General features: G+C 41.3%; 1 protein-coding gene across 3 annotated transcripts in view; it reads left to right on the plus strand.

Moving 5' to 3' along the window:
• The window catches only part of DHX9 (DExH-box helicase 9), a 29848-nt gene that overhangs the window by 5086 nt on the left and 1888 nt on the right, over positions 1–22874 (plus strand). For 2 of the 3 annotated variants that reach the window (XM_072932679.1, XM_030279432.4), the window contains 24 exons: positions 1615–1755; positions 2711–2825; positions 3108–3220; positions 3574–3719; positions 7375–7421; positions 7829–7962; positions 8602–8691; positions 8786–8947; positions 9547–9624; positions 9945–10136; positions 10756–10897; positions 11385–11467; positions 12626–12782; positions 12955–13055; positions 13650–13863; positions 14057–14151; positions 14299–14372; positions 15006–15158; positions 16544–16704; positions 18352–18463; positions 19074–19235; positions 19342–19469; positions 20542–20771; positions 22282–22397. In XM_072932679.1, coding sequence (XP_072788780.1) covers positions 1645–1755; positions 2711–2825; positions 3108–3220; positions 3574–3719; positions 7375–7421; positions 7829–7962; positions 8602–8691; positions 8786–8947; positions 9547–9624; positions 9945–10136; positions 10756–10897; positions 11385–11467; positions 12626–12782; positions 12955–13055; positions 13650–13863; positions 14057–14151; positions 14299–14372; positions 15006–15158; positions 16544–16704; positions 18352–18463; positions 19074–19235; positions 19342–19469; positions 20542–20771; positions 22282–22397 — 3116 coding nt within the window. In that variant the 5' untranslated portion in view covers positions 1615–1644. Of the gene's footprint in view, positions 1–1614; positions 1756–2710; positions 2826–3107; positions 3221–3573; positions 3720–6007; positions 6137–7374; positions 7422–7828; positions 7963–8601; positions 8692–8785; positions 8948–9546; positions 9625–9944; positions 10137–10755; positions 10898–11384; positions 11468–12625; positions 12783–12954; positions 13056–13649; positions 13864–14056; positions 14152–14298; positions 14373–15005; positions 15159–16543; positions 16705–18351; positions 18464–19073; positions 19236–19341; positions 19470–20541; positions 20772–22281; positions 22398–22874 lie in introns of those variants that run through there. The other variant, XM_072932680.1, reaches the window with a different exon arrangement.

A 22874-nucleotide genomic window follows, 5' to 3' on the forward strand; every position in this document is an offset into this window, starting at 1 on the left:
CGGTCTGGCGGCTCTGTCACAGGGAGCCTTGGGCCCTGCTGCGGGTGCTGCCGTGGCCTGGGCTCTGCCAGAAGGAGCCTGCGGTCAGCACCGGGGTCTGGGTCCTGCCCGGCCTCAGTGGGAAATCAGGGAAGCCCAGGGCTTGCGGAGGGCTGGGGTGCTTTTAGCCAGAGTGTCCTGGCTGCGTGTGCACGGTGTGAAATGAGTGAAAGGAGGGAAGAAGCCCAAATGATGTTCTTATAGGGAAAACGGGTTGGTTTATTTAAGGGTGGTGTGTGTCTCTGCGCTGTGTGCGACCCTTCTTACAGTTAAAATAGCTGGTGAGGGATAGTGTACGTCACCTTTGGCAACAGCTTTGGTCTGCTCTTGAACTTGAGATGAAATGTACTAAAGAATTCTTGTTGGAATGGTTGCTACTCTGCATTGCTCTAATAGTAGTTTACTCCTGCCTGTAGATATTTGGGATGTGGGACCTGTGAATTCAGGTTGGCTCTGACAGGTAGCTTGCATTAAGTGTGAGGCCATGTGTAGAACAGATCAGTTCATGAGTGATGCCATGGATTTGAACTAAATAACTTAAATTTGTCATTTTACTCTTCCCTCCCGTTTGTCTTCCGTGTCAGTAAGGAACCAAAGAAACACAGTGTCGTTAAAGCAATTTTCAAAGTATTATAACCGGTTAAGCAATACTCAGATGGAATGGTTGTATGAATAGATATATTCACAGAATCAGAGAATGGTTTGGGTTGGAAAGGACCTTAAAGCTCATCCAGTCCCACCTCCTGCCATGGACAGATATTTTCCACTATCCCAAGCTCCAAGCCCCATCCAACCTGGCCTTGAACACTTCCAGGGATAGGGCAGCCAGAGCTTCTCTGGGCAACCTGTGCCAGGGTCTCACCAAACTCACAGGGAATAATTCCTTCCTAATATCCCATCTAACCCTGCCCTCTGTCGGTGTGAAGTTGTTCCCCCTTGTTCTGTCACTCCATGCTTTTTGTAAAAAGTCACACTATACATATTGTGTATAGTATTGTACAATACAATATATAAGTATTGTACTGGGTTTGATATGTTGATGCCCCATGATTATCCATGGAAGCTTTACAAGTGAAAGGATCAGTCTCACTGAAACATCTCTCTTGCTGATTTTTGCAGCCTGGTAGGATGGCTGTGAATCCTGTATGGTTACTATGTGGTTAGAGGTACCATTGTTTAAAGTAAACAAAAAAATCAGAGATAAATTACTTACGTGTAGTTGGAATAACTTGGAGCTATGGCTGGGTAGACACAAGGTCACGCTTGTGAAAATCCCCAAGAGTTTGGGATTTAGGTTGAGGAAGGTTACCTTGTGCAGAGTTTGCTGTGTGTTGCCCTTTCTACATTCTTTTTTCTTCTTCCACAAGGTTTTGGGAAGCGCTTGTGCTCTGAGAGAAGAAGTTATCAAAATGTGGGGGTTTGTTTTTCAAAACCTATGTGTAATATTAGTTATATTATTTCTTATAACATTGTTTCTCCTGTACTTTTCAGCAGACAGGATTTGGTGTTCCTGTGGGTGTTGCTGGCCTCCAAGTCCCTTTCATCTGCACATGAGCAGTGTGTTGTTCCTTGCAGGTCCGAGTGGAAGGCTTCAACTATGTTGGCATGGGCAACTCTACCAACAAGAAGGATGCGCAGAGCAACGCTGCCCGAGACTTCATCAACTACTTAGTGCGGGTGAATGAAATGAAGAAGGATGAAATCCCTGCTTTTGGAGTAAGCTGCTCTTTCTCCTTACTACAGATTACTCTATTGTTGTGCTGCCATTGTGCTTCATCCCTGGAGTTCAGTCTGGTGCCCCTGTGCAGTGATGAATGTGAGGAAGGCTGAGGCACATACAGAATATCATGATCATTTAGGTTGGAAAAGACCTTTGAGATTACCAGGTTCAAGTGAATGTTGTAGGATGATGTGGCAAATACATCTGCAAGTTGTATTTACCAGATCAAACGATGCAAAGCTGATGAGGCTGGAAAGAATTCAGAGTGCCTCTGAGGTGCAGCCTGGCTTTCAAAGTGCTGAGTACTCACACCTGACACTGTGAAGTCTTAAAACCATGCTCTAATATATATATAAAAAATATATATAATCCTTTAAAAATAATGAAAACCAAGCCCAAAAATAATAATCACAGATATAGCAAACCAGACATTGAAAATCTGGCATTTTTAAACCATAATTGCTTCAGGCATGTAACAGGATCAATGGTTTTTTATGTTTTGTGAACACTCAGCAGTGACTATCACTTAAAGGCTGAGGAAGAGGAGGGTAATTCTGTCATTACAGCAAGTTTAGAGAAATAAATAAAGCGTGAAGTTATGTGTTACCTGTTGAGAGGGAAGAATCTTCTAGTGCTCCATTGAGGATATAGGAGTTTTCTGAGTGGAAGCAGTCTCCCTGCTTCATCAGCCTAGGTGGAACCCAGTGGGAACAGGACTGCTATTTTGGTTTTAATTTGCCAATTAGTTTCTTGGCAGTTCAGTGTTAAAATATTCACAATTGTGTTACTATTTGGATTGCTTCTGAGTAGTAACTGTTGCATATTTACTGGGGATAACTGTTTCATGATGTTGCCTGAGGTCTTTAAACTTCCTGAACAGTTTCTAGCTAAATAGTAAAATGAGTTATTCTGCACCAATGTGCTGAGGTTTTCCTTCATTCCCTTCCCTAGCCAGCAGCAGGTGATTACCCCACTGGAGGACAGGAAGCAGCTAGAGGTGTCACTGGTTCCAGTTCAGCTGTGGGGGGACCTCTTCCTCCACATTTGCTTTTAAAAAGTGAAGTAGGTAAGACTGAAACCTGTAATTTCTGTGTATTTGAATGTATTTTGGTGGTGATTTCTCCCCCAAGTTGTTATCACTCTGCAGACAGGACACCGAAGTCATAGTTTTGAGGAAGAGTTGTGGATGACTGCATGAGATCTGTGGGACTGGTCATGGCCTGTCAGGATGACCAGGCAATGCTATATCTAAGAACATGTTTTGGGGAGTCATTTAATTTAATTTAATTTCATTTCATTTAATATTTCATTTAATATTTCATTTAATTTCATTTTTTCTGTGTGGTAGGCAATGGACCAGATGCAGCACCTGGAAGCTGTGGCAGTCATGGAGCTCAATGGGATCGGGGTGCAAACTTGCAAGATTATTATTCCAGAAAAGAGGAGCAAGAAGTGCACGAGGTAAGTCATGCAGAGGAATTCTCCTTTAGTTCTTAAATAGGTATCTTTCATCCTCTTTAATTTGTTGTTTGCATTTATAATCAAGGTTGCAGTTTTCTTTTGGTATTTTGCTGTTAGTTTAAACTGCAGATTTATTTGTTGACTTTTAATAAAGTTAATTTTTTTAAGGTAGGGACACATAAATCACTCTGGTCAGTCTGAACATCCAGGACTTTGTATAGACATTTTATTCTGAAAATAAAGAATTACTGAGGACTTTTTAGCATTTTCTGTGATGTCTTAATTATTTTATAGCATACAGATGAATTACTTAATCTTTAAACTGGTAAATGATACTCTTTTTTCCATATTAGACCCCAGAGTCAGAAGTGGACTTAAATACAGATCTTCATGGGGGTTGGACGTTGGAAAATGCCAAGGCACGTCTGAACCAGTTTTTCCAAAAGGAGAAGATCCAGGAAGAATATAAATACACTGAAATGGGGCCTGATCACAACAGGTTTGGTAGTTTTAGTCACTGTCTGTATGTGAAGGGTTCAAAATATTTTTGACAGTGGTTGTTCACATTTACTTGCCACGCTCCGTAGAGCCATAGGGTTCTTTGCCAGGACCAACAACATCCCTAAATATTGATAAGGGGGTGACGACCCTCAGTGCAGAGATCTGGGTATTGAAGAAATTCCTGAGAAATTCTGGATATGCAGCTTTTACACTGAATTTTGTCCTCTAGCCAGCTGCTCGGGTGCTGGTTTCTGTGAAAAAAGAGCTCAACTGCTTGTGGTAATTGTTCTGTAACTGTTGTTGTCTTTGTGCATTTTAAGTCTTAAATTTGCTTATATAGCAATGTGCTTTAAGGACATTTTATTTATATTTTTATTATATATATATTATTATTATATAATATATATTTATTATAATTAACTTTTTGGCAATACAATTTTCTTTTGAAAAAAGTAGTTTGGCAGAATCTTCCCAAAGGAGTTCTGAGAGTCTTAAGTTTAAGTTAAGACCAGCTGGATATGACTTTTTTTTGACTTTTAGCCATTCCACCAGAGAATTTGCACATGCTTCTCCCAAATGAAAGTAGTTCATAACAGATTGTGCATAAAGAATTTGTGGTTTTTATTGTTTTATCCCTATTAGGAACAGTCTTTACAAATCATCCAGATGTTAGGATATGGTATTATTTCTGGTGAAATATAATGGTGTTTTGTGGCAGGAAACAATGGCATGGTGCTGCTGCTGGATTCTCCTGATTGGGTTTGGTGTTGGGCTTTTTTGCATTATATAAACTTGTGTTCTATGAGACTTATATTTTTAGAAAGACAGGAGAATTTTCCCATTACAGCCTTTTCAAGAGAGTCCCACTTGCAGGACTTATTGTATTCTTTTGTTAATGAGTCTTTCAATAATTTGGAACATCTAAAAGATGTCTGTTGCTACAAAAAGTTGTAAATTCTTATTTAAAACCTGTCTTCAAGTCACTTCATGTCAATTTATGTGTCTCAGGCAAAGCCTTTTCCTTTACTTAAGTGAGTGACATAAAAAGTTAGTTTGTACAGTACTAGGAATTTAAATTATGCTAGTTGCAGGCATAGCTTCTGAACATTTCTTCTATCTTGCAGTGTAGGCACACGGTGTGTGGGGATTGGGAGTGGGGCTGTGGGAACCTCATCCCCAGTGGGCTCAGCTGTGAGGAGCAGGTGAGCAGCACTGACAGCAATGAGCCATGGAGTGCCCAGGGGCACTGAGCAGCCACCAAAGGGAGCAGAGGGCACACAGTGCAATGTGTGAACATGAGGGGATAAAGGGCTGGGCTAAAGAACAAGAAGGGCAGATGCTTGCAGCTTTCTGAAGTGTCATGGTGTTACTCTGTCAGGGTGAATGCTTAAAGCCTTCTGAAATTTTATGATAATACTCTGTATCATGGCTGTCTCAACTTAGACATATGTTGTGACATTGTAGCTTAGGGATTATTTGTGTAGCTCCTTTTTTGTTACACTTTCTGCAGCATTAAACCCCACGTATTTAAATTTATCTAGTCTTGAGCGGAATGAAATTATACTGATGGCAGTATGTTTCTCAGCCTGGTTATTGTTCTTCTGGAGTTCATTTCAGAGTTTCCTATGTACTTTTTGTTCAGGGAAGCGTGTGTGGATTGCCCTGGATGGAATGGCAGAAAGGGCTATTCACTATCTGCTGCAACAAATCAAATAGGCATGAAACAATCCTAACGTGTTGTAGGGCTCATTGAGAGCCTGTTGGATTTAATTCTTTTGGTATGTGTAATAGGAGAGAGATGTTTTTGGAGTTTTGAGGGTGTAATAAAGGTTGTTAATAAAGGTAGGTTGTTGAGGTTTTTTAAAGAAATACCAGTTATTGTGCATCTTGCCAATCTGTTTTGGGGATTTTTTAAGGTAATGATCAGAGATATAGATCATAACAGATATATCAGCTGTGCTCTCAGAGGTTTGTGGTCAATTAATCATATTCATGGTCTGAGAACTTAGTAATAGCTGGAGAACTTGAATTTGGAGACTTTAACTGTGATAGGAGGGTATAAGTTGTAAATATAAAGATGGTTGTCCTAAAATACAAAGCATGAGTTCATGTTAAGGGATGGGATGTGGCTTTTCTGTGTTGGGATGCCTGTGCCTCCTTCTGTTCCTGCTGAAGACCTACACCACAGACCTGTGCCTGCTAACACAGAGGCTGCTGAGGCTGGACTAGGGAATCATGTGGGATTCTGCTGCACACTGATTTCTGATGTTGCTGTTCTCCCCTCAGGTGGAGGAGAATGAGATTGAATGCTGACTGTAGGCCTGGCTGAGAAACATACTGTCATCGGTGTCTTAGGTGGCTGTTGTGTCCCTGAGAGCCAGTGGCCTTCGACCCCTGAAGCCACTGTGCCTGAAGGTCAGTTCACTGATAGCACAGGAAGGAGGGCTAACCTGAAATTTCAAACACTCACTTAACCTTTTTTATTGTTTGTTTGCAGCAAAAAATGAAGGACACAGGTGCAAGGCCCAGCCTCCACCCGTGCAAAGGCCAAGCCCTAGTTTCCAAAGAGGATCTCAATCCAATAAATTCCAGTCATGCATCTTGAGTCACATTTACCAGTTTAGATCCTGTCTTACAAGAATTCAGCTTTAATATTTCATGTGGCAAATACAGGCTTAGGTTTGGGATTCTTAAAAACATGGGTTATGATTTCTGTTCTCCTCTGTTGAGGATTTTTTTTTTTTTTAAGCCTGAATTCTTTCCTGTGAGGGTGGTGAGACCCTGGGATAGGTTGCCCTGAGCAGTTGTGGCTGCTTCCATCCCTGGAAGTGTCCAAAGCCAGGTTGGATGGGGCTTGGAGCAGGCTGGGATAGTGGAAGGTATCCTTGCCCAGGGGATTGGAACGAGGCGATCTTTAAGATCCCTTCCAACCCAAACCATTCCATGATCCTGTGATTCTGTGATGATTATGCCAGTTAACCTTTAACTGTCTACTAAGCAAACTGTTGGGTTTGCTACCAGAGTTATCCTTGAGTAACTATTACTCTGTTACTCAAGTTTTGCTGTTTCTATAATATAGCAATAAGGGAATGGAAATTCATGCAAATTTAAATATTCTGTCTCCTGTTCAGATAAGTTCCATGTTTTTGACTAAATGACCTGGTTTGGTTTTGTTTATGCTCTGAGCTGATCAAGTGTGTGGCAAAAAGCAGAGTAACTGTATTAATGATGCATCTAGTCATTAAACACAGGCTGTTAGTGGATTGCATTAGTGTTGTACCAATACTACTGTGGGATACAGTTATTGGTACATTGGGATGCATGTTGATGTTACATCCCATCTGCTTTATAACGGTTGCTTTAAACTTGGACAGCTCAGAGCATATTTCTTAATAATGTGGCTGAAAATTTCAGTGCTGAACAGTGGCACATTCAGAGCTCTTCTTATCAAATGTACTGGTTCTGTTGATGACAGGTCTGTTACCTACTACCTTGGGGTTAAAGGGACAAAAGCAGTAATACTTGGTCGTTGGTGAATTGAGAGTTTCTGCCTGAGGACAGAGATCTTTGCCTAGAAATATTGGAAAGACTAAGTATGTTTGCAGTGTCAGCTATTGGTAGTTGTACCTTTGTGTTCTTTGTTTCTCTTGCAGGAGCTTTAATGCAGAAATGAACATTTATGTGAGGCAGCTGGGCAGAAGTAAGTGCTCCTATTTATTTTTTAACTTGGCAAGAGATGGGTGTGGTATAGAAGAACATTTGTGGGTACAGAGTTGATTATAGTTATGTGTTGGAGCCACTTCCAGAGGTAAAGGATCATTTGTGTGATGTTGCTGGGTGGTATTGGACAATCATACTTCCTTAGGCACTGAATGCAGAAAAACTTCAAAGGATTTAGCAGTAAAGTAACATCACACAACCAGTGTGAGCTGGGCACAGGAGGGGCCTGGTTGGATTTTAATTTGGAATTCAGGATTTATCAAGATTTGAGACTGTCCATGAAATCTGGTCTGAGTGTAGAGTCAGAGAGCCCAGTTCAGAGTAGTATCTTCTGTGGAATCTGCTCGAATCCTTTGCTGCTACAGCTCTGACCTTTGTGTGCTGCAGGGATTTTCAGTCGTGAGCATGGATCAAACAAAAAGCTGGCAGCACAGGCCTGTGCCCTTTCCCTGGTCAGACAGCTCTACCATCTTGGTATCATTGAGCCTTACTCTGGGCAGACAAAGAAGAAAGGAGAATCGGTGAGTTTGACAGGAGGGACAGGAATTATTGCTTTCATTTCATAACACAGAAGCACTCTCATAAACATAAGGAGTGAGTTAAGAGTTTGCTCTCCATATTTAACATCTTACAAGTTATTAATATTTTTTATTCTTTAGCAGCTGTTTCTGTTCTGGTGAGTGATTTGGATCAGAAATATAATTTCATATGTATGTGACTGGATGAGTTACTAATTTTACATTCTCTTAAATGAAATAGGATTTGTAACAAATGTTATTTTCAGTATAATTTTTCTACAAGCTTGAATATATCTGTCTAGGCTGGCTGTTTGGATTAATTGTCTGTCACATGAGCACTTTCTGGCAATTCAAATATATATACACTCATGCCAAGGAGTATATGTTATTTTGGTATTTGGTTGCAAGTTTGGGAACATGTTCCTCTGAAATGAAACTCAGATATTTAAAAATAGCCTACAAATCCTTATTCAATGAAAAGTCAGCAAAACATTCCAAGAATGTGAATTCTGAACTGATGATACTCTTTGGCCTTATTTCACAAGGAGATGTTTGATGGTTCATCTGTAATAGCCCACAGTTCTGACTTCCAGTGCCTGTCTTTTTGTGTAAAATGATGTGTAGTTTTTAAATATTTCTTAGTTGGAACCCTATGAGGTGTCGCTGTCTCCTGACTTGGAAAATCATCTGCAAAAGACTGTACGGGAACTGTCTCTGGAGATCGTGCCTATGGTGAGTGTGTGGTTCAATACTCCAAGTATGGACCATCACATCTGCTCATTTAATCATTTATCTGTCTTTGCCCACTCTGCTTTTGGATTTATAGCCTGAAGATCCCAGTAATCCAGTTCTGATCAACGTTGGCAAGCTGGCCCATTTTGAACCATCACAGAGACAAAGTCACATGGGAGTTGTTCCCTGGTCGCCACCTCATTCCAACTGGAACCCTTGGACTGGCTGCAATATTGATGAGGGTCCATTGGCAAATGTAAGACAGCTTAAAAAATGGATCTGTTGCTTGATTTCCCCATGCTTCCAGAACTTCTAAATGCTTCTCCCCCACCATAATTTGAAGTGTTTAAAGAATTTAACTAAAAACATCTAGCCTTTTGGTACCAAATTTGCATTTCTTCAGTTTTCTATTGCAGATGTTAGACAGGATTTGTCTTACGAATTCTCTTCAAACTTTTAGCTTTTCAGCTACTGTTTAAAGGGTGGGTTTGTGTTTACATTAGGTCACTACTGATATTAAAAACTCAGTACTTACTGAGTTAAATCCTCTTCTTCTTAGCTTACTGCTGAATAGAGTGTATTTCTCAAGCAGTCAAAGTGTTTCTATTTAAACAATCATTCTTTTTCAGTGTTGTCAGTCTTTCTGAGAGACTTCTTTGGAAATGAATGTTTAATACACTGGAATGAGTGCAATAAAACAGCTCAGAGGCATAACTGATTTCAGGAGTTATGCAGGAAACCATCCTTTAGGGATATTTGGGATCACGATGTTGGTGTGACTGGTGTGATACTGAAGTTAGGATGTAGATAAGAAGAGGGGTCAAAAAGCCTCCAAGTACTGTCTTGCACTTCCAGCTCACTCCGGAGCAAATCAGCAGGGATCTGAGAAGTGATTTCATGTACCGTCTGGAGCAGGACCAGGAATTACAGAGGGTAAGTGTGTGTCCTGTGACCTGTCATCCTTGTGCTGGGCTCTTGATTTTCCAGAAGGGCTTGAACGTAACACAAAGTGTACAAGGCTGGATTTCAGCACAAACACACAGCACGTTTTCAGAAGTGCTGGATGTTCCACTGGGGTGGATGTGCGGGTGAGTTGTGCTGTGCCAGGAAAAAGTACAAACTATGACCTGTTCTTTGTCAGTTTCTCCTTTGGGTAAGGGAAACTTGTAGAAAAGTGAGGCAAAGTATAGATGTGCAGCAGAACAGGCTGATTTTTGGAGATTTTGGAAATGTCCTGGACTTCTTTTTTCCAGATCCAAGAAGCAAGAGAGGCTTTACCTCTGAAGAATTTTGAAAGTGAAATTCTGGACGCAATCCATCACAATTCTGTTGTTGTCATCCGTGGTGCCACTGGTTGTGGCAAAACCACTCAGGTGCCCCAGTATATCTTGGATGAATACATCAGAACCAACCGAGCTGCTGAGTGCAACATAGTGGTGACACAGGTGAGGCATGTGTGGCCACTGCAGTTCTGTAGTGGAGATAAGAAATCACCTGTTGGTTAGGATAAAATCACAGAACCATGGAATGGTTGAGGTTGGACAGGACCTTAAAGCTCATCTCATTCCAACACCCTTCCATGGTCAGCAGTGTCATCCACGAGATGAGGTTACTCCAAGCCCCATCCTTCCTGGCCCTGAAGGATTGAAGGATGTGTTGGGGAACCTTATTATCATTGCAGGACATGGTTCATAAAGTTACATCCTCAGCAATATAAGTAGGAGAAACCTCAGCATCATGTGTATTGTCATTTGGAATGCTACTCTTGCATGGATTTACAGTTCGGATAGCCTGAGTTGAACCTTGCCTAAGTGAAAACTCTCAGCAGACCCAGGGGAAATGATTTGGGAAGTAGTAGCTGGAAGTTGCCATATATCCTTATATCCCTCCTTTGTGAAAAAAACCCTATGCTGTTACACTATTAATGTTGAACAATTACTTTGTAAAGAAATCTTAGGACAAGACACCTGTAGCATTTAGGATTTCCTTTATTACTTTCACTGGTATTGTGATAAACTTCTAAAAGCTCTTCATTAAGTTATGGAAAACTTCTCCACCCCTCAGCCCCGGCGGATCAGCGCGGTTTCCGTAGCAGAGCGTGTGTCCTATGAGAGGGGGGAAGAGCCTGGGCAGAGCTGTGGGTACAGCGTGCGGTTCGAGTCTGTGCTCCCTCGGCCACACGCCAGCATCATGTTCTGCACTGTAGGTTTGTATTGCTTCCTTATGTTTGGAGCTTATTGTGGGTCTGAACTCTTGAGTCAGCAGCAAAAGCAGAAATATGGTTAGATTGAAATTTTTATAAAGTCTGCTTAGAAGATTTAAATGGTTTTTTTTGGATAAAAGTTTGCTGGCATGCCGTTGTGCAAAGAAAAAATATGATTTTTGTTCAGAAGCCTGATAATACAGGTCTGATAGCACACAGAAATAATTCCATGAAGAGAGAAAATTGTCATATATTGATTGTCCTTAAAAGACAGGAGGGGAAGCAGCACTGGGTGGGAAAGATGGAAGAGTGTCTCTTGTGATAATGCTTCGTGGCCTTGCCATCACTTGTACAAAGGAAAGCATGGCAATCAGAGATGGGGTTGGAAAAGGGGCTGTGCAGCCTGCACACTTCCTGATTTTTAAACCAGGGGCTGGGAGGGGGAAGGTTGAACTGTTACATGAACATTTACCTTCTGTTTCTGGTTTAGGTGTTCTTCTGAGAAAGGTGGAGACTGGGATCCGTGGCATTAGTCACGTAATTGTTGATGAGATCCATGAGAGAGACATTAACGTGAGTTAGCTGGTGATGACAGTCCTCATCTCTGTATGCTTCTGTTCTGTTTAACATCTGTATGTGTTTGTGTGTAGTGGCCAATATGCAAGAGGAAACTGTGTCTTAGTGAGTGTCAGATGTGTGAGTTTTCCTTCTTTGATAAGATTTTTAGAACTCTTAATTATTCCTTATCTAAGTAGCAGAGCTGCTTCTCTTCCTAGCTGCCCTCTGACTGTTGGGATCCCCTGTGTCCTGGTCCTCTCTGGAAACTGGAACACCACAGTGCAAACACATCTCGTCCAAGTGGGGGAGCACACTGAATGACACTGTTATTTTGGAGTGCTGTTTTTACTGGCACTGTTGTATTACTGGTGGTATTCACAGAACCTGCAGATAGTGATACATTGAAATTCAGGGTTTACATGAAGTAAAATACAAGTTGATGATAGAATTAGGAGCATATTAGAATTATATTACTAATTATATACAATTAGTATTGTATATAATTTAAATAGCAAACATTTTCTGTTCCCTTGATTATTCCTTATAGTTTTCAGCTTTGTCATACCAAGAGTGAGAGAAACTGTGAAGTTCTGACATGTTGTTTAAGGTTGCTTGGACAGAATTTGAGGACTCATTTGAATAAAATTGCAACAAACATTTTTCTGATGCATCTCTTCATCTATTAAATGTATGTTAATGATGTAAAATACAAGTTTGGAAATTGTGAATGAGTTTGGAATTTTGTCTGTTGAGCTAAGTGCGTGCATAGCTAACTGCATGGCAGAGTCATATTTAAACAGAACTACAAACATCAAACATACCTGCACTGAGTAATTCATATTTATTTTATGAATTATGGCTACTTTATATGTAAGCCAAGTTTAAAAATACCTGGGGTTGTAATGTAATTGTCAGGAAGGAAGCAAACTTTTTGTAGGATTTTTGTAGGAAAGAAAAACTCTTCTTTACGCTGGAAGTCCTAAAAACCACTTATCCCAGGCATGGCAGTAGTTTCAAAATAAAGCACTGGCAACAGTTTCTAGTTTTAGAACACTTTTGCTCCACTTGTTATTTCTCTTGCTCAGTAAATGTGTGATTCCTTCTGGTTTCTTGGGAAGATACTGATTTTTATAACTGTGAAGTTAACAGTGCTCTTATTCTCTTTTTATGCAGACTGACTTCCTTTTGGTGGTGCTGAGGGATGTGGTTCAGGTGTATCCTGAAATCAGGGTTGTCCTCATGTCTGCCACCATCGATACCAGTATGTTCTGTGAATACTTCTTCAATTGTCCCATCATCGAGGTCTATGGCAGAACCTTTCCTGTCCAAGGTAAATCCTTGGTTGCACTTCCAGAAACTGCTTGATTTTTTTATCAATCTTGCCTTCATACTCTGAAATAACCTGGTTTATTTCAGGAGACTCTTGAGAAGTGGTGTAAAGAATTATGTTCCCTTTTACTGGCTTCTAGCAGTCAGTCCTTCTCATCTGTCTGTCCTTGCAGATTATTTTCTGGAAGATTGTATTCAAATGACTCAGTTTGTCCCTCCACCCAAGGAAAAGAAGAAGAAAGAGAAGGATGAAGAAAATGGTGACGATGACGATGTATGTTTGAATTTTAATATGAAAAATTAAACAAGGGCTCTTTTTAGTACTCCAGTTTGAGTGTAATTCATTTAGCATAGTTGAAGTGAAACATCTCTAGCAGCTTTCCTATTTTTAACGTATGAGATTGCTGTTAACTTCAGCAGTGGAACTAAATTTTCTTCTTGCCCTTGTAAACTGAAGAATTTCTTTTTCATTGAAGCAAAGGTTCTCATATTTTGTCGAACTACTTCTCTTTAAAGCTAAAACTGAAATGCTTTTGAAAGTGAAGATTAGTAACCTTGGAAGAACTAGAGAAATATGAGCTTGGTGGTACCTTTTTAGGGTGAAAATTTAGATTTTCTGTCTTCTCTTGCAGTTGATATTTTCAATGCTTGCATACATTGTCAAGGACATAACAGTTTTATTCAACTTTTAATTGTCGGTTTGAAACTTTTGATTGGGCCACTTAGTTGAAATCTTTTTCAAAATGACTATTTTTTCTTGAAAGACATCTACCCACATATTTTATTTTCTTATTTGCCAGGCCAGCCAGTTGCTGTAGTTTGAGTAAATTAATTTATATATTTCCTTTGTGGTATTTTTCTTTCGCAGGCCAACTGCAACCTTATTTGCAGCGATGAATATGGCCCAGAAACAAAACACTCCATGGCTCAGCTGAATGAGAGAGAAACCTCTTTTGAACTCATTGAGGCTCTGCTGATTTATATCAGGACTCTGAATGTCCCAGGAGCTGTCCTTGTTTTCTTGCCTGGCTGGAATTTAATCTATACAATGCAGAAGCACCTAGAAATGAGCCCTCGCTTTGGTACAAGCAGCTGTTTTATTATATTTCATCTTTTCCCAAGGAAACTACTGACTGTGTGAAGATGGAAGTTGGATGAGTGGCTGAGGGAGCTAATTTGTTGTGAGACTGAATGGCTAGAAATTTTTATGTTGTGGAAAGAAGAAATGAGATTCACATAGTAGTAGTTACCAACCTTTTTGTGTTCCTGTTGTAGGAGGCCACCAGTACAGAATTTTACCTCTGCATTCCCAGGTTCCTCTGGAGGAGCAGCGTCGAGTGTTTGATCCTGTGCCTCCTGGGGTGACCAAAGTACGGAGTCTTCTCTGTGTGCAGTTCTCTTGGGCTTTTGGGGAATGTATTGCTGACTTCTTTAATAAATTCTGTAGTTTATCTTGCTGGACATTACGAGCTTTTTCAAACCAAATAACGTGACTTTACATTTCCTGGTTTTTATAGGTTATTTTATCTACCAGTATTGCTGAGACCAGCATTACCATCAATGACGTGGTTTTTGTTATCGACTCTTGCAAGTGAGTTCATGAAGCTGCTTTTTGTTTCATAAACCCTACCCTTGGGAATGCAGAAGAGGTTTTGGGAGCACACAGAAGTGCCTTGTGTTCCCATGCTCCCTGAGCTGAGTTTGAGGACTCTAACTCCTTCAGGACAAATCAGCATTGTCTTTAGCTGGTCAGCATAGTGACACACCATGCTGGCATCTTAGGGGACTGGGTTGGTCACGCTGGCACTATTCATATGAGGTGTCACTGGGTCTCCACACTAATTTGGTAGACGTCATCTGCCAAAGGAGTTTTACAAACTCTCAGTGTCTGGCTGATGATAAAGAGGAAGGTTTTTGTAGTCTGTTACAGTTCCTGCCTTGCTGTGCATGTTCTCTGAGAAAACTACACACAGAGAGCTCATGAATTCATGAGAATTTTTCATTTTTTGGACAGTTGTGAGAACATCTTTCTGTGCAATAGTTTGGGGCACTGCTTTAGAAAGAGTGTGATGCTTTAATTTCCAGACTGATGCCTGACTAACACAAAGCAGGGGGTGGTTGGCTTCTTAAAATCAGTGTGGCTGCAAGCCATAAAATAGGAATTGATTTGGGAGGGCTTAAGATGAAGGACATTTGATCTTTAGTGGTGTTTTTCCTGTAACAGGCAAAAAGTGAAGCTGTTCACTGCTCACAACAACATGACAAACTATGCCACGGTCTGGGCATCAAAAACCAATCTGGAACAGCGGAAAGGCAGAGCTGGACGTGTGCGAGCCGGCTTCTGTTTCCATTTGTGCAGCAGAGCTCGCTTTGAGAGGTGAGGCTGTGATCTCCAAAAATACCCCCAGGGCATTCTCCCAGAACTGTTGGGTGCTGCTTTGGGTCAAACTGGGGAAATCATTGCAGAAAGCACAAAGAGGAGATGGATGATGTTGGCTCACACTGAAATATCTGTTCTTTGGCTCAAAAAAAAAAGTACATATCTTGTGCTTTTACCCATAGTATGAGGTGGATACATAGTTCAGATTTTAGTATTAAGAGTGTCACTGCAACCTACCAAACTTCTCAAGAAGAGAGCAATACTGCTCGGGAATTGAGGCAAGGAAAAGAGCTTTGTAACGAGGACAAGGCTCTAGTCTGCCTTCAAACACTGGGGGCACCTGGCATTGCCATGTAACAGGCAATTTTGTCATGAAACTGATAAAAAGCAGGGATGGCAGATGTTAGTTTTCTCTCTATCCCCATTCCATGGCCAGGAAGCCCCTTCATGGTGCTCTAGCACTTTCCCTGCTGCTGAGACTTTTGACCTCTTTGCCAGACTGTTTTTCCATTACTGGAGCCATGGAAATCTCTTTACTGGCTGCAGAAGGCAACACAGCTGTTAGTTACACTCTTATCTCTCTCCTGGAAGTTTCGGTGCCCCTTTCTCTGGCTGTTATAGCATAGCTGTGTTTTGATGTTCAACTTTTTATAAACTCTGGAAAGCCTCAGTTGATCAAAAACTCTCATTGAATTTCTCAAATTTATTTAGATCTGTTGTTGAGCACAGTGCAATGATCTTAATATTTTTTGACAGTGAACTGATTTTAGGCTGCTGAAGTAATCATGGTTTTAAGGTTGCCTTCCTTCAGAGAATATAAATCTAAGATATACAAGTTCCTTAGTGCTTAAGAAAGAGTGTGTGGAGTTGTACAGATCGTTTTTTGAGAGAAATAATCTAAATCTGGTGCCAGCTGAATCAGGGTATCTGTTCAAGGTGTTTTGAAACCTTTTCTAGCTACACTAGAAAAGTGCTTTTATGTAGAGCAGGCTGAAAGCAGGTTGTCACTCAGGAGTATAAGAGCTTCCTTACCAGAGCAGGAGAGGACTGTAAAGGACAAATGTGGGGCTGGAGACAGCCATGCTGCTAACTGTGCTCCAGTCCTGCAGGCTCTCTGTGGTCAGCTCATGCTTGAACCCCCAGTGGGCAGTGGAGATGTGAGGACTATTCCCCCTGCATTCCCAGTGTAAATTTACCCCAAAGGACAATGGAGAAATACAGAATTTTGTGAGAGAGCCCAAATTCCAGGAGCACAAAGAGAGCCGATAGGTGGGCTCAGAGATAGAGTTTACTTTGGAGGGCAGTGGTTTCTGCTGGTGGAATGACCCCTCATGGTGATCAAAGCCTGTGTTCAGAGAAATGGGACTTTGTTCTCATTCCAGGCTTCAGACTCACATGACGCCCGAAATGTTTCGAACGCCACTTCACGAAATTGCTTTGAGCATCAAGCTGCTGCGCCTGGGAGGGATCGGGCAGTTTCTGGCCAAAGCCATCGAGCCGCCCCCTCTGGACGCGGTGATCGAAGCAGAGCGCACGCTGAGAGGTACCCTCATGTGCCCACGGGGCTGCGTAGTGCTCCTGGGCTAGCGGGGCTGGCTCCAGGTGGTCTTCCATGGATGTGATCTCCAACAAACAGCTTTACCACCTCTGGGTGCATATTCTGGCTGACACAGCAACCTGGAGGCATCATGTGGGTGGCAGTGGCTTGTGCAGCTGAAGAAATACTTGAATTCCCAGTGGAGTGTCATTCCTTTAAGAAACTTGAGCCTTCAAACTTGAGGCTTGTTTTGTTGTTTTACCAGTAAGTTACGTTAGCTTCCAGCTTCCTGTTTTCCAGCTGTGGCACTGCTGTGTTTGACTTAGACTCAGTTCAGTGCTTGAGGCATTCACAAAGCTTCTATAAAACTACTGAAAAACAGAGGTCGGTCCTTTATTAAATAATTACCGCTTTGTACAGTTTGCTGACGCAGTATCTCAGATTCTGTCAAGAAATTAAGTCTCCAGTTTATGAATCTGCATGAAAAACAAAAAAACTGATGTGTGGGTTAGGTTGTCTCCCCACTCTCTTCAAGGAGCTAACTAGACTATGAATAAAATGGAGCAGGGAAGAACTCTAAATTTGTGCTTTAGATGTAAAACATGAGACTAACCTCAAACCTCAGCACGCTTAGTAAATGTCACTAAATAAGCACTTCCTACAATTTTTAACAACGGAAATATCTATTTCATTGTTGATTTTATGGAAGAATTGTGTGCTGAGCCTATGTTGCTTGTATACAGGAGGGAGACCAGAATGAAGTGCATTGCTAGGGATACGTAGTCAAGTTTAATGACTTTCTGTTCTGAAAATGATTAGTACTTTACATGCTGTGCAGCTGAGAATTGCAGAGCCAGGATAAAAGGCAAACTTTTTCAGTTCTAACACCAGATAGCTGTATCTGCAGGTGCCTCCCTTTCCTGGATGACCTGTGATTTTTCAGTGCAGGTATGCTGCTAGTATGTTCTTAGGGAGGTGAAACATGTTATTCTTCAAAGTATTCTTTAGGCTTTTGGGTTCAATAGATACCAAGAAAAAATGATTTTATGGTGGTCAAGAAATTCTTTATGCATTTCCTTTCCCATTTAATTGCTGAGGCTACAAAGCTTCTTTTTTATTTTATGTGAAAAAGCCTTTGGTAGCTTTGAGGATGAATACAGATGATATTTTTTAGGTAATGGGAGGAGGGAAAGGCAGGTAAAGCCTCAAGGAAGAGATTTATGGTGTTCTCTTTTTGATGAAGAAAGTTCTGTGATTTGGCAATGGCAATGAAGACTCCACAGCTGGTGGTGACAGAAATTAGGTTAGATTCATTAGATAATAGATGGTTTAATAGTGTAATATGGGTTTGTACAGAAGCAAACTGAAAAGGGATGGGAAACTATGTATGTGAATTACATTGTGATTATTCTAATTGCAAAGGAGGTAGTAAAAATTCTGTAAAGCTCAAGTAAAACTTGCCTGACCTCAAACCAGTTTTGAAAATCAGGTTGGCAACAGTGTAACCAACATTAAACTTAAATATGAGTGGGGTTCAGTTTAAGCACAACTATTAACACAACTATTAAGCATAAACATTAAAAGTGTGAATTTCTTATCTGAAGATTTCTGGGGTTACCTAGCTGTCTTTGATAACAAGGGATCTTGTTTCAGAGCTTGATGCCCTGGATTCCAATGATGAGTTGACACCTCTTGGAAGAATCCTGGCCAAACTTCCCATCGAACCTCGTCTGGGCAAGATGATGATCATGGGCTGTATTTTTTAGTAAGTTTAGTGGTCTCAGTGGTCATGTTATTATTTCTCTGAGTTCCTGAGCCTCTTGCAAGAGAGAAAAACCATTATATCTAGATGAGCAATAACTGTTGCAGCTGGGGAGAGGTGACTGAATCTTTATGGGAGCAGAGAGGAAATAACTTCCAGTGCAGGATATAAAGTGGTCATGAAATTCAGTTAAAGGCAAGACACCAGTGGAGGCTGAGTATTTCTGAATTAAGAGTGGGACTTGAAACACCTAGGTATAACAGTGAACTAGATGTGGGGAGATAGGGAATTTAACAATGAGATAAGGAGAAAAATCAGTCTCCACATTTTGCTTTAGTAGAAGATCTGTTCTTTGTCACTGTGATGGCTGTAGGATCCTGTGATTACTGCAGGGACCTTTTCACCAGAAGAAGGTGTATGGGTGGAGGGGAGGGCAGATAGAGCTGATTTAACATCCAGTTCCAAGGAAGTGTTTCAGTGAAGATCTCTAGCAGATAAAGACCAAATTCCTAAGGTCTGTAGCAGAGAAGTTTTCCCTGGTATCTGCAGCTTGCAGCAGGTGCTGGCAGCACTAACTCTGAATGATCCTGATCCAGTCTGTGGTTCCTTTCAGTGTGGGAGATGCTGTATGTACCATCTCTGCAGCTACCTGTTTCCCTGAACCTTTCATCAATGAAGGCAAACGCCTGGGTTATGTCCACAGGAATTTTGCTGGGACCAGGTATTCAGACCACGTAGCTTTGCTCTCTGTCTTCCAAGCCTGGGATGATGCAAGGTATGTTGTCTGGCACAGCAGGTGATGGGAGGTTACAGGTGGAGAACACAGGGTGAGCTTTTCCTTGCCTTGGTCAGGCTTCTAATTCCCTCTGTTTGACTTTCAGAATGGGTGGTGAAGAAGCAGAGAAAAGGTTTTGTGAACACAAAAGACTCAGCATGGCTACTCTTAGAATGACTTGGGAAGCAAAAGTCCAGCTAAAAGACATACTTATTAGTTCTGGCTTTCCTGAAGGTGATTCTAATTAAATTCAATAGTTTAGTGATTGCATTTTTCATTCTGAGATGATAAATAAATAACCAGGATAATCTCTGTTGAGCACCCAAGCACAGGGGGGAGTATAGTGGATTTGCCATAACACTGCTCCACTTTTACAGCTGCGTTCAGGTGGAATTTTAGTGTTCTCTCCTAAAGTTGTGATGGCTGTGGTGCAGCATGGAGATTTTGGAGGTTGAGGTTAGAGCTGCAGGATTAAAAATCTATTAAACAGGTGTCTTTAGAGTGTTACCTCCCTGACTTTCTCCTTCACTTGTTCTCCAAAATGTGCTGTGCTTTCTCCCGTCTTTCCATAGACCTTAATGGGGAGTCTGTGATCTGAACAGTGTCCTGTTCTGTGACTTCCTGGGACTGTGCAAGAGAGATGTGCAGCAGTATGCCAAATTATTCCATTTTCTAAAGAAAAAATTCTTAAACTTGACCAAGTTCTGAATTTGCCTAATGTTGCTGAGGAGCTCAGTGAAATGGTATGACTGCCTGAATTAAGCAGATGTTTATCTCTCTTCCTTTTAATTTTTTTTTTCTCTTTAAATTCCTTTAATTTTTTTCTTCTCAGGCTGTTAGGATCACTGCTGTATTTATCCGTAACTATTTTCTAGGCAAGATGACTTGAAAACAGGCCACCAGAGACTCTGGGGGAGATTTGTAACAAATGAACTAAGAAAAACATCCATTTAACCTCCCCCAAAGATCTGTCTCCAAAACAAATGCAGTAAACACATTGTGGTACAGCACATTCTGGACAAACCCATGTCTCCTTGTTTTTGAAGAGTTTGGCAGAGAAAAATACCTCTTTGTAGTAGTATTTTCCAGCTTTTCTTTCTCCATTAAGAAATAAAAAATTGAATATAGAATTTATATGCTCTGAGTGCAAAGGTCATTGGAGATCACATCCAGCAGCTGGTTAAATCAGAAGAGGCATTGACCCAGGATCCTAAACAGCTCTGAATTGATCCAGGATCTTAAATAGCTGTTGTGCTCTCCTACATGTCCCATGGATTTGAGCCACTCTTCTGTTCTCTGCCAACAGAATGTTTGATGACTCAACCGTTTAACAACACTGGCCCTGATAACAACCTGGATGTTGTAATCTCCCTGCTGGCTTTTGGGGTCTACCCCAATGTCTGCTACCACAAGGAGAAGAGGAAGATTCTTACCACTGAGGGGCACAATGCTCTCATCCACAAATCATCTGTCAACTGCCCTTTCAGCAGCCAGGACATCAAGTATCCATCACCTTTTTTCGTTTTTGGAGAGAAGGTAGAGACTTTGGGTTTAATCTTGATCATGTGCTGCCAAGTAGTTCAAGAGGCTCTTTTTGTTAAAGAAGTCATAAGAAAAAAACCTGACTGCAATATCTAATTAGTTTTAGTTGGCACAGGAGGATGAGGGTGTTGTTTGTTGGTTGGTTTTCTTTCCAGGAAGTAAATGTTGTATGGTCCTAGTGTCACTCAGCCTCCTAATAACTTCCAGTCAGCCATTTTCAGTAGAAGTTCCTGTGAGTTTTGTTACAACAGCCAGGTCGTAGAGAAAGATCTAAATCATTATCTTCATTAAGTGTTTGTTTTAGGAGCTCTTCCTTGCTAATTAGGCATCAGAGAATTTTTATCCTTATCACTTCTGCTGCTTATGAATTCAGGGAGAAAACAGCAACATGGAATGTAGCAGTGGGGTGCTCTTGTACTGGCCTGTGTCATCTCCTGAGGATAATTTGCATTTCCCAAGCATCACCCAAAAGGTCTCCATGACCTTTTCCTCAATCCTTTGAATTTGATGTACATTTTGTGCATGTCCATTGCACCCCCTGTGAGCTCTCCTGTGCTCCAGTGACAGCCATTGTGAACTCAGCTACTTCTACTCAAGGAGCAAAGGAAGACAATGCTTTTGTGTTTGCTGATAACTGGAATTTTAAATCCTTTGAATGCAGGGATTTTTTCTTGACAGTCTGGATTCCCAAGCCGTAGTTCAGAGCTGTGGTGAGGCTTTGCTGCTTCTTCACTCTTTGTTATCAGGATCCCAGGAGGGTTAGACCATCCTGACCATCTCTCTCAACTGAGATTCCCCTAAACCCAGCAAAGGACTTTTGAGCTCAAAAAAATTTACTTTATTAAATGAAAGTACACACAAATGGAGAGTGACTAAGATGGTGGCTTAAGAGTAGCTTAGACAGCCCCTGGGTGAAGCTGGAATGCTGGAAGGATTTGTGTGCAGCTCTTTTCCTGCCCACTAGGTACCTCTTCTGTTCCTCTTTAAACTGAGGGGCGGGGGCCATGCAGGAGGGCTGTTATCTCTGGCTTGATATTCTCAGTTCAAGCTCAAGGTCGGTGTAACGTGACACGGCAGTGACTGCTTGGACATCTGGCAACTTCCACACTTGCATGAGTAGGAGCCCACTAAAGCTTTTCATCACAGCCTCAGTAATTGAAGGGTGGGAAGAAAATTCAGATGTGTCCTGGTCATTTTAAGGCTGGCAAAGTATGAGCTGGCTCTTGCAAGAGCTACATATAACTGCAGACACTGAAAATGACTATTTTAAAATTGAAGATAGATTTTGTTGAGGTTTCACACCAGCCAGTGCTGACTCCCTGTAAACCTGTGCCTGGCATTCAATTTTGTATGTGCACACGCTCTTGTAATTTCCTAACGTTATACCTAGCTTTAGTATGTGTTGTTTGAGGTTTTTTAAAACAAAATTCTCCAGTTTGTGTCCAGGAGAAGGTGCAGAGCTCTGTTTTCCATTTCAAGAGTAATTTTCCTCTTTAACTTGCAGATTAGAACACGAGCCATCTCTGCCAAAACCATGACCTTGGTGAGCCCACTGCAGCTGCTCCTCTTTGCTTCCAAGAAAGTCCTGTCAGATGGGGAGCTCATTCTGGTGGATGACTGGTATGGATCTACTTGTGCTTAGAATTGTGGAATCATGGAGTGGCTTGGATTGGAAAGGACAAAGCTCATCCAGTTCTGACCCCTTGACAGAGGGGAAGGGCAGCTAATGCAGACCAAATGTCTGTAGAACAGGGATCCGAGAGCAAGCCATGCACCACAGGTGTGTTGGGAAGGCATGACCTTTTCTTCCTGTGAGGAAGGGACAGGTTAATTTGAGCCCTGTTTCATGCAGATTATCTGCTTAAACTGAAAACAAGACAAGGCAGTTTCCATAAAAACTGCTGGTTTTTTCCTTTTTAACTGAAAGGTGAAAGGCACTTTGTGTTTTCAACCTCCTCCTCAGGCAAAGACTGAAGAAACCTTGTTTTCAAGGCACAGAAACACAGCTTGAGGAGAGAAATGTCTCTGGCAGTGTAAATTTTATAGCCATTACGAAATAACATCTGGATGGTTGTTTTGTTTGTTTTGTTTTTACCC

This window comes from Taeniopygia guttata, chromosome 8, assembly GCF_048771995.1.
Source record: "Taeniopygia guttata chromosome 8, bTaeGut7.mat, whole genome shotgun sequence".
NCBI lineage: Eukaryota > Metazoa > Chordata > Aves > Passeriformes > Estrildidae > Taeniopygia > Taeniopygia guttata.